Source organism: Micropterus salmoides, unplaced genomic scaffold, assembly GCF_014851395.1.
Source record: "Micropterus salmoides isolate LMB-PRFRI ecotype aquatic unplaced genomic scaffold, ASM1485139v1 Ms_hic_scaffold_9, whole genome shotgun sequence".
Classification (NCBI taxonomy): Eukaryota; Metazoa; Chordata; class Actinopteri; order Centrarchiformes; family Centrarchidae; genus Micropterus; species Micropterus salmoides.
In genome coordinates this window covers 17,836,228-17,848,068 of record NW_024044681.1, presented here as the reverse complement: position 1 = coordinate 17,848,068, position 11,841 = coordinate 17,836,228, and the positions used below count along the sequence as shown (strand labels likewise).

Below are 11,841 nucleotides of genomic sequence, written 5' to 3'. Positions count from 1 at the left end.
AACACTGAAAAGACATCTGATTTATTCATTATGTTAATGGAATGCAGTCCGTTCAATATCACAATGAATGTGAATATATGACTCAACTTTACAGAAGGAAATTAATCACCTCTTCTTTTTTTTCTTCCTGCAGCAACCTTACTGGTTTAAGTGTTATGTGCAGACACTGACATGTGGTGAAAAAAGAGTCTTAAATTAAAAAAAACAGGACGTACATAACAATCAGTATAACTGGAAGTTCATCACAAAGTAAACATTATTTCTGTAATATTGTTCAGCTCAGTTTGCCTTTCTGAGTTTAAGCCTCTCCTGAAGGTGAACTGCAGAAAGGCAGGCTGAGGAGATGGTGCCTTCAGGGGACCACAGACAGTGAGTAATAAGAGGACTCACAGGACCTTCTGGAACATTTTCTGAATCATGTTTTATTCAAACCTGTAAATGAGAAAGATAAAACTCATACAGGTGACAAACTCAAACTGAAACTCTTTGTCTGTAACTCAGAAGCAATCAACCAGCTCCAGAAGATGTGCCCTGATGCCACCATAAATTTAAATCTTGAATAAGAATTCCCCATTGACCACACAACCAAACTCTGCATATCATATCTGATAATAATTCCATCTTTTATGTAAATATGAAAATATATATAAATAAAAAGCAAGGAGTCGTACATTACATTACATTAAAACATCTGACACGACTCTGTGTCTGAAGGCGCCGCGGCCCTCTTCTCGTTCCTCACGGGGGTCGTCGCTCAGGGAGTATAATCCGGGCCTCTGCTTGTGCTTCTTCTTGTTGCCCGTCACGTGGGGCTGGAAGAGACGGCTTATTGAATGCAAGCCCTTTGAGAGATCCGGTAACAGATCCAGCTCCTCTTTCTCATGCAGGGCCCTGTCCTGAGCCTGCTGGGCTTTGGGTTCGCCCAGCATCTCTCTCACCGTCCTAGAAATGCCTTTGTGCAGGTAGTGGCGGGCCTTCTTCCCGCTATTGTCCCTGATGCTTGGATTGGCCCCGTACTCCCCCACCAGCATGGCCATGATGTACTCCTGGTTGTGCAAGGCAGCAATGTGCAAAGGCGTGTATCCGCCGTGTGTTTTTGCGTTAATGTCGACGTCAACTCCTCCTTGCTTGGATACGTCGATAATTTTCACAAGCATATCGCTGTTTCCACATTTGGCTGCCCAGTGCAGGGCGGTGAACCCTGACATGAAGTCCCTCTTCTCAGCCAGCTGGTTGTCTCTCAGCAGCAGACCATAAACCTGTCTCCAGTGGCCCGCGGCGCACTTGACCAGCCATTCATGCTCTGAGTGCTCCAGGGGGAACAAGGAGTGGACCCTTGTGTCTTTGGGCTCCTCCGACGCCTTGGTGCTCTCCGCTGACCTCTTCAGCTGTGGTGAGCTGACGATGCGCCCCGTCTCCACTTGAGGGGGCCTCCTCTTGTTCCTGAGGGCGTCCAGCTTTGGACTGCCAGGGGGCTCATATGGGTCCACCTTCAGTTTGCGCATCTCGACCCTGGTGGCACTGGGGGGCACTCTCAGAGGTAAGCCATATGGTTTGCTCTGGACGCTGGCGGGCTCATTTACTGCACCCCTTCTTGGGCATTTCTCTGCATTTGTGTCCTGCCTTTGGATCTCAAAATTCAGCATCCTTTTAACTCTAACATCCGTATAGCTGCTCATTTGCAATGCCAGCTGTATAGGAGAAAGTAATTCCGTAGGATTTTCACTACTTTCACCACTTGCCTGTTCCTGACCACTTTCAGAAACAGCTAATCTCTCCCCTCCTGCGTCCCCAGGGCTTTCAGTCTTCTCACTCCGCGCATGTGGGCGCTGCTGCTCACCTGTCACCTGGACCTTTTCAGTCTGGTCCACAGAACTATCCGCAGTCTGGGCACGGTCCAGCAAATGTTGATACATTTTCTTGAGTACAACATACCGGCTACCGTCGATTTCTTTGACGACGGCGACGTTGTTGACAAAAGTCTTGAAAAGCTCCCTGTTCCGTTCTTTCTCTGCGGGATTGTCGCAGTCTAATGAACCTTTGAACTTCACCATCAAGTCGGATTTTCTCACTTTGCCCCCTTCCGCTATCAGAAAAAAGAGGACGGATTCTTGTGTCAAAACCATCATGAAAACTCGAGGCTGTACGCGGATATAAGTTTAAACTCCAACAGTGTGTCCTGTTGCACCTTCCTTCCGTTACCAGTAGCCTTCACCTGGCTGCTCTCTTCTCTCCTCCCTACCTGAGACTTTTTCCGGGAAAAGTGCAGACGTGGATACAATTTGAATAATATATGCAGATGTTTTTCTGCAGTAAAAGTTGCTGCCAGTTCAAAAAAGCATGTTTAACTGAAGACTAATAATGCATCACGTTATTTATAGTTCCTTTTTTTTTTTAAATCACAATAAAAACTTCGGGATGTTTTTTTCTTTCTTTTCAAAAGACGTGCAGTAGAATTAAACAAGAAAGCAGAAGAACAAGAAAGTATGTTTCAACAGCCCCAGTAGGCTATGGCATACTCTCTTTCCCATTAAACAAGCCCATGTAGCCTAAATGATAACAGGTTTGAAATATAAAAATGGATATTGCTTATATATGGCCATTACTTGATATTATAATAATAATAACCACAGTACAGCTTCTACCACTACTACTAGCCTACTATTGCTTACTAACATAATAATCAATAAAAGTAGACCTATTTGTGTGACACACACAAACACACACCCACACAAATTATAAGAAAGACATAATTTATTTCAAAATGTTTATAAATGATCTTTTAATAAATAACCAAGTTTAAGATTTGTTAGGCAGTCACTACCAGTTTTTTTAAACTCTAAGATATCAATATGACCCTCAAAATCCAGTATCGGACGGCCCTGAAAACACATAAACAGTGTATAGCCTAGTGTTTAATGTAAACTGGCCAGCATAAAGCTGCAAAAAGTCCCCAGGACACCTAGGCTACATGCAGGTACAACAGTACAATACAGACACACTAGTTTTTCTATTGGAGTAACAATATCAGATGGCTTGCTCTGATTGGCTGAGCCACATTCTAGTAAAATCAATCTGCGACCTCATACATTTATTTAAATATCAATACCTCCACCTTGAAAACCACACATCCATACTTGGCTACACTGAAGTGATGATCAGATATTGTGTTATCGCACACTCCCCTGTCGCACCGCCACTGCTCGCTCTTGTCCTGGCTTGCAATGTGTGCAGCATGACATTCCTGGACTGAATGGGAGTTCCTGAGCAGTTCCTGAGAAGAGGCCATATTGGAACGTATCTGTCTCGATCAGAGATGCAACCTGAACTTCAAGATAGTTCAGTTCCTATTTTAACGTATATACAAAGATAAACGTTGAACGTTACACCTCCTGGAAACGCTTCGGGCTATGACTTCAAGGCGACTTTAAACTCCCCCACATTCAAAATATATCAACTTTCATTTGGCTCTTGGTAAGTTAAATTAAGGAAAAATCGTAAGTATTCATTTAATATATGACTTTTGCATTAGTACGCATGCGCGGAATCGGAGCAGCTACCGAATTAATATTAGCTCATGTAGTAGATCTGTTTTTCTTTCCTACTCTGCCGTGCTGTTACACAGTTTGGCTAAATCATGTAAGCCCTTTCGCGCTATCATAGACTCCCAGCCAAAGTCGAAACGAATAAAGGAAACTCTGTAGCCTGACTAAGCAAAACAGAAGCGAAGTGGCAGTGAATGCTCTTGTACGTTAGCTAGTCGCCTCCCTGCCCAGTTACTAGCGATTCTCCGTCTTGTGTCCCTTTCCTCTGATCTCTGTCAGCTCGGCTCAGTAGTTTAGCAGGCTAGCACGGAGAGACGAGGGCTGCTCCCTTTCGCCTCTGCTCAGTCTGCCCAGCACACCAACACCATACATTCCGCACCATGGCTGCCACGGACGTTGACGTGTTTTCGGTAAGTAAAAGCACAAGGCGTTTCTTGTGTTTTTTTTCTCTCTCTCTCTCTCTCATTTGGAGCTGAAAACACTGCAAGTGCAGCCTCGGTAACACTTGGTTGTGATTAGTAAAAGTGTGTGTTGGGTTAGCTGCTGTGTGTGGTTATCAAGCTAAAAATCTCCCCAGTTTTTGAAGCGTCTTAATGTGGCCGAGATGGTGGAAGTGATTTCTGTGATGGTGACTGGGTTTCTTTCAGTTAAGACAAATTAAAAGGACTCTGTCGTTTTTAATAATTTCACTGCCGTTTGTCTTGTTACGTTTTATTTTTGTAATTGCGTTTCCATCCCTGTACGCGTTGCTGGGTAAAGGGATGTAACGTTAGCGTACAGCACACTGTTTACTGTTGACGCTATTGGAAGTGGCTGTAAACACAGAACATTTAAGAAGGGTGCTATATCATATCACTGTACAACACGTTAGCTAGCAGGTAAAAATACTACAAAGTAGGGTACAGTTGCTGTATAAACTAACTGCTGTTCACCTCATACACACTTGTCCCTTTAAGGTGTGTTGCTTGCAGTTCTGTTGTGTAAAACTGTGATGAATACTACATCCAGATAGCTGTAACTACAATGTGATGAGCCTCAGTCCTAACAATGTGTTGACGTGTGCTTCAGTTTAACTTCCTGTTCAGGGGTTCAAAATTAAACTTGTGGTTCACGTTCTTGACCAACCAGAAGCTAAACAAGCCCTGGCTTCGCACTGATGCTGATCCAGTATACCTTTTGCATATCACAGTTGGGCATACTTTCAGTCTAGGGTGGACTCATGGGTGGAATGCATCCTCCATTGTCTTTTTTTTTTATGCAGTGGCAGGCCCTGACAGTCAGGTGTGACTCTGTAAGTAAAGTATGGTGATGCAGTACAGGTTAAAGGAAATGGCAATAACTTCCTAAGATGGTCTGCATTGTATGTCAGGAATTCACGGATCACAACAAAGCATGCTTGTTATGGCAAACTTATATTATAGTGACGAGGCAAAAGAGGGGATTTGAAAAGGGTGATTAAGTTTTCGGCAGATGCTTGAAGAGATCCTTGTGGTGGTGAATTGGACAGTAAGCAGCACTGAGTTGCAGGGATAAAGGGATTAAGAACACATGCCGGGCCACTCCTACCACTTATTGGTGCAACAGAAGAGACTGCCTAGGATAATGCACACTTGGCATTTATTAAATTAGGAAATTGTCCAAGAGGGGGTGCAGGTTGCAGAGGATGTTGCTGTAAAAATTTGTCTTTTTGGAATAAAAAATAAGAGGATTGATTAATGAGGAAAATGCAGTGAAAGAGGCTAATGGGATGAAAGTGTTGCAGGCAGCACAGTGGCCTGACTGTCTGACTTCCTGCCCAACTTTCTCAACTAAGTGAGACCATATTGAACAAACGGACATGCTTGCCCTGCAGTTTGTGCAAAGGGCACACTGTTAATTATGTGCAGTTATTGATAGAGATGTGTGGTTGGTTGCATGTTGCTTTAGGTTAACTTTCTAGGCCAGAGCCACATGAGGCAATCGATGGAGCCTACTACTCATCTATTGTTTTTTACTCATTAATTGCATTAGAGTGTGTGTAGCGTATTTAAAAGGCTGCTGTTCATTTAAATGGTTATGTAATGAAATGCCCTATAACATATTTAGCATATACAGTGCTTACTGATCCTGAAGCGTATTGTCTCTCCCGTGAGGCCTGCATGCGGAAAATGAAATTAGCTTCATAAAGCGCTTAAAGGCAAGGGAGAAAGAAGGAGGAATTATGGGGCAAGTCGTTTGCACTTTAAAACTGCAGCTTTGCATGTTTTGCAGAGGGTGGTGTTAACTTGTAAATACATAATCTACATATGTGCGGTAGTTACTGATTTATTCTGTAAATTCAGACAGCATTGGGTCATTTTAAACACATTCTGTGACTTAAAACACCTTCCTTCAAACCTAAACCAGTGCATTTTCCATATAATTGAGCTGTATGTTGCTGGTTGAATATACTGACTGTTGTGTGTCATCTGTGTTGTTAGCTGTATATAGAACATACAGGCCTCCTGCCTAGAGGCGAGCGTCAAATCCAATGTTGCAGATGAATTGTGACAGCCGAGCTGCAGCCTCTGTGGTGATGAGTCAATATCCATCTATAGAATACATCAGAAGTTCGAAGCCCAAATTGTGAGGCTGTAAGATTAAAATAGCTTTTCAAATAATGTTTACAAAAGCCGAATGAAGCGTTTCAGGTAGTAATGTTTATTTTTTTGAATACCATCAGTGTTCATCTTTCTGTTTTGAGTGAAGGAAGGACAGTTCGGCATAAAGTGTAGTCTGCACTGAACAGCTGTGGACAAGGTGACCTGGGAGTTATGCAAGAAATCTCTACTGTTATTTTCTCTGATTAATCAGTCCTATCAAAATAATATAAAATAAGTTTTATGCTGCATTTCATGACTTCATTTAGTTTTCATTGTTCCTTAGAGACCTCATAGTAACCCACTAATGAATTTTTATTACTGAAAGTGCTCTCCCCTGGGATCCACAGGTTTTAAAGTGTACAGTATGTGATTAAATCAAGTTTGCCGCCTTGATGTTGTCTTTAACTAGTCTAGATGTTGAAACGAGACTGCTTTTTATCATACTTTGCACACATTAAAGCTTTTACATGCATGAGAGAGAGAGAAAAACTCACCAGATCCAGTTTAACCTCTAATCCATAAAGAAAGCAAAGATTTTGGTTTGTGGCTAATAACATAACTGACCGATCTTAAAAAAGAAAAAAAACCCTCAACCCCTCAGTTCAGTGATACTAAGGAAACTGTGTTTTTGAAAAAGCCCTGTAGAGATGAGTGAGCTGTACATCTGTCTCGTAAAATGGTTCCTGTCTCCTGTCCCGTCTGTCTCTCTAATTTTTTCCCCTTCTCTTTCCTGTTGGGCAGAGATGAGGCCGGGCAGTAATATGGCCATACAATTGTTGTGCTTGGGTGTGAGAGTAGAGACTTAACCGTCAACATTTTTACCATACAACATCACCACTAGTGCAAGTATCAGCAGGAGAACAGCTAAAGCATTACACAAGTGCAAAATCAGGAAGCTCTAGCCACCACCCTCCTCATCTAAAGAGTACTGACTATGCGTGTGGGTGTCATGTGGTTTCACAGATGCTAAATTGAATTAGGCCCAAAGTGTCTCCAGAAGCCCCCAAACCGATATCCACTCTCAACACTAAATAAAACGCATGTTGTTCGCAGTGAATACAGTACAACAAATTTACACAGGAATATTTTGTCAACTGTCCCCAACAGGCTAATGGGATATCTTATCCTTCAAAAAACAACGGAGTAATTGTCATAAGTCTTTTTTTGTAAGAACATAGATGTCAGTAGTTTCAGATGTTGTTTTCAAAAGGTAGGTTTTTCGTATTTTGGATCCCAGCCCAGAGGGGTGACCATGTCAGCTTAGCTTGAATCATTTTGACACTCCTAAGTATGTGCACATCTTATGCAGGTCTCAGTTTAAGTGCAGATTATCCTGTCAAGTCTAGAACACAAAGGCAAGTCAGCACCATAAGTGTCCAATATTAGAAAGAGTGTCAAGTTCAAATAAAAAAAAGTCATGTCAGAACAAAACAAACTGAAACTATTGAGTAAGCATTAAACATGGTCACTTTCAGTGTCAGGAAATCTGCTTTTAAGCCTCTAGAACCAAAACCAAATTAAAAACACAACTCAAAAGAGTCCCAGGCTCTCAAGTAGGGCTGCAACAAACAATCAACTTAATTTTTCTGTTATTTAGGTTTTCAGAAATGTGTTTTACTTTTAAAATGTCAGAAAACAACCTCACCTGCCTGCATATCGCTGTGAGATGAAACTATGATTGTAAGAAAGCCTTACGATTAAAAATGTGAGTTTTAGAATCCTGATTTTGCAAGTCTGAGGTTCTCGGGCACGTCATTCCATATTAGTGGTGCCCTGACAGAAAAAGCTCTGTCGCCTTTAGGCCCCAATCTTGCCTGTGACTTCTTCAAATTGCATTTTCTGTCTGACTAACAGCCCACACAAATATATTCAGTTTACAAATATATTAAACAGAGAAAAGCAGCAAAACCTCACATTTGAGAAGCCCTTTCAGACGACTGATTTGGCATTTGTGCTTTATAAATAACTTAAATGTGTATCAGAGTTGTTGGTCATGCATTTTTTTTGTCTGTAAAATAATCGATTCATCATGTAAGTGTTGCCCTACTCAAGTCTAAGTCATGCTATTTGCTCTAGCCAATACCAGTTTTACAAGTCATGCTCCAACAAAGCATAGATGCATGCTACAATATCTATTATACATTCTTTAGAATCATGTCTCAGTATGTATAGAGTATATATGCCTTTTGAAAACAATGAATATCAATAATACATATTGGAAGTAGAAAATGCTTGGTGAAGGAAAACCATTGTGAAAATATGAAATACCAGAAATAGCAGTTAATCTGGCCTCCTTTTTTTAAATTGAATGTGAAAAAATGACTTAAGGGAAACCAGTTCTACACAAAGTGCATGTTAGGTTATTATAAATATTTTAAGCCTTTTCAAAGGCCTTTCCTCTGTGTAGTTCCCCACACACCAGCATCAGCTGCAGCGGTGTGTCTCAGTCTGTCAGGTGGCGGCTCACTGAAGCAGGCACGACCTACAAACACAAGCTGGACACAACTAAGGTGGGAAACGGAGGCCAGGACGCAAGAGAGAAGCTGAAGAAGGTGTACAAAGGCAGCGGGTCTGCAGCAGGAGAGAATGACTGTATTTCAGGTCATATCAGGACCGCTCACTGGAAATGTTTCTGTGGAGTGATGGGTGCTTTAAACAGATCTTGGTTTTGCCCTCAGTTTATGTCAGGTGGGATCTGCGTATTCGTTTAATCTTTCACAAAGTTTATGTCACAGCTGAAGTCATCCATGCCTGCTGCCAGGGTATTCACTAACGTTTGTGATGTTTTCAAATGCTTCTGTTGCATTGAGTTGCAGGTTAAAGACTAGACTGCAACATTTAGTTTAAAGATGCTACGTGAGGTGAAGGGGACAGGCACACACAACAGGAAGTTTTGCTGGTGTGAATTTACCACAATTATAGGCTAAATAGGGGCCTCATCTTGTAACCCACAGAGTAACTCACTGAATCCATGGCATTAATATAGTTCATGGGTTTGGGGCAAGCGCAGTTGTCTTGATTTTGGCTGAAGGGGTGCCCACAATGTCAGAAAAACCCTGTTTACATTAATCATTAAAGTTGTTGATTAAGCAAAACATTTGTGAATTTGCTCTGGGGAAATTGTGATCTTTACTATTTTCTGTATTTTCATTGACTAAAGCAAATATTTAATCAGACACATAATGAATTAAAATAATCATTAATGTAGCCCTTAACTGAGCTGACACTGTTATAGTCATTTAGAGGGTGGGAGTACACACACTGTGCACTATGTAGCTTAGCAGAAAGATATACTGCAGCCACAGTGTCTTTAAAAATAACTGGTTTGATTGATTCATATTAGGTCATAGTGTTTGCTCTGTATACCGGGATATGTGCTTAAGGCATGCAGCACCAGTCATTTGCACTGAGAACTTTTTTTTTTACTGCTTAATTTGACACCGCAGGCCTTTTTCACAGCAGTTAATTTGACTTGTTATAGTAGGAAAGGCTCATGTGTTGCTAATGACATTAACGACTGCTCTGTTCTATTCAAGTGTCCCAGCAAGTCATGAGAGTGTGACAGCGTGACAGCATGCACAATGCCCCCACCCTAAAACTGAAGCATCTAAGTGGAGTTCAGCCATCATTTAGTTTTTTAATAGCACTTCAGACTTTTCTTCTCTGACATGTAAAAATGCCTGAAAAAGGCCTATTTCTGACAGGAAAAATAAAGCAGGTCACGTCAGTCAGCTACAAACACACAGCATTGTGAACAAGCTTATATGGTTTGTGCCTCGTTTCACTTTGAGCCACCTGGGTCCCATGTGTGCAGCCATTTCCTGTTGGCCTGGTGATATGGTGGCCTGGGAACTGCGTTGTTTCCTCACTCTGAGACAGTTACCCAGAAGCTTTTCATTCCTGTCATACTTTATGCTGCTGCTCTTCTCTTCTCTTAACTAGCTTGGATGGGTGGACAAACCGACTTCTCTGTCGGCTGTACATCCTTAGCGGATGGGTGTTGTTATGCTGTTGTCGTTAAATGTTTGTATGTCTTGGACGATCGGGTTTATTTTTAGCTTTGTGAAACATTGTGCATGTAATCCAGATTGTTTTGAGCAGAGGTTAGTGAGATGAGATTTTTTTTGCATTGAACTATATAATCATTCAGCCAAAGTAAAAACAGGAAAATTACCAAAAAGTGAGTTTTCACATGTCAATAGTGATTAGCTATAGCTCTCCCATACTATATTTACACGGATACATGACTTATAGACTTGCATGCAAGCTAAGTCTAGTCAGTGTTGCCTGCTACTACATGTCAATGGCAGATATTTGACTTTTTACTTACACTACAGTTTTTGACACCCACACACAAGTTTGTACTTATTTTGCAGATAAAGATTTTTCAAACAAAACATATAGGCTAATCCACTTATATAACGTGATGCATTGTTCAGTGCTTCTTATCAAGTCAGCTAATCCTGTAATTGTGTCCTTATTTTCTATCCTTTATGTGTAATTGTAGTATTGCTATTTTTTGCTTTAGTAAAGGATCTTAGTGCTTCTCACACATTACTCCTGTGTCCGCTTCTGCAGTGCTATTCTGTCTGATCCTTAAAGAAAACACTGTTGGTCAGGTCTGCCTGCTCTTTTGGTAGCCCTCAGTCACTGACCTGTCTGCCTCTTATGATTCACACACTCTCACACAAAAAGTATGTGCTACTGACAGCGTGGTGTGGTTCATTGTAGGAAGTCAACCTAGAATTATCTCATGAGTCAGGATCTTTTGTTATTCTTCTGAATCGGAGTGTTTCAACAATGTGGTTTGGGAAGTTTGGAGCAAATTCCACAGAAAACGTTTAAGGTCAAAGAGCTCCTTAAGGTTGAGTGTGATTGAGTTGCCCCTCTTTGGCCATGCTTCTCTGTAGGCCCAGATATGTATTGAACAGGCACAGTGAGTTTCCAGGAGTAGGCATGTGACTTAAGTGTGAATTTCCAGACATACGACAAAAAAATTCCCAGCTCGCACAAAATTTTTTGTTACGATGCCCCTGAGCAAAATCCTGTGTGCCAGTTGCCACATGTAAAACATGGATACGAAATGTGGTGTTGATGGAACATGAGCATGCAGGTCTTTTATTTATCCTTCCCTGGACAAATGTATAAATTGTCAACCCATTTTAAACACAACTCAGGATTCCAGAGAACCAATGCACCGGTTTCCTTCCAGGCTCCGATACCAGCAGTCAAGCCCTCCCCCTCCCAGCAGTCTTATCCGAATATCAAGCATTAATTTTGTTTGACAAGATCTGAGTTTACAGAGATTAACAAACTAAAATATGGTCTCTTCCTCTTCCGCATCCCTGTAAACCTGCCACTGAGTAACGCAAACAAACAAACAAATTGCATTAATTTGCTGGAAGAAGAGCTAAATGTCACTTGTCAAAACCTGGAAGTGCAACCTTTTCAGATAAACGGCTGAACTGAAACCTTTGAAATGTTTTATCCCTCATTCCCTTAACATCTTGATGAATGTTGTCTGTCTTGCACACAACCTCTCTTAAGAGATATGTTCAATTTTCAAATATGTCTTCAGTCCAATAGTCGGGTGCCCATATGAGTCATTTCCCTCTCCCTGTTTCTTTTGTCATGTATCAGCTGTTATAAAGACTGATAGAGATTTATCTGCAAAT

At 41.4% G+C, this 11,841-nt stretch overlaps 2 protein-coding genes across 2 annotated transcripts in view; one reads left to right on the top strand and one right to left on the bottom strand.

The window, feature by feature from the left end:
* LOC119896112 (ankyrin repeat domain-containing protein SOWAHA-like) lies at nucleotides 1-2,228 on the bottom strand. The gene has a single exon (XM_038709597.1). It carries the CDS (start codon nucleotides 2,127-2,129, stop codon nucleotides 678-680), a length of 1,452 nt encoding a protein of 483 aa, XP_038565525.1. The 5' UTR covers nucleotides 2,130-2,228; the 3' UTR covers nucleotides 1-677.
* Nucleotides 2,229-3,925: 1,697 nt separating this feature from the next.
* LOC119895035 (septin-8-A) overlaps nucleotides 3,926-11,841 on the top strand; it is a 33,824-nt gene continuing 25,908 nt past the window's right edge. The window contains exon 1 of the mRNA XM_038707821.1: nucleotides 3,926-3,955. Within this exon, the coding sequence (XP_038563749.1) occupies nucleotides 3,926-3,955 (30 nt within the window). The remainder of the gene's footprint in view (nucleotides 3,956-11,841) is intronic.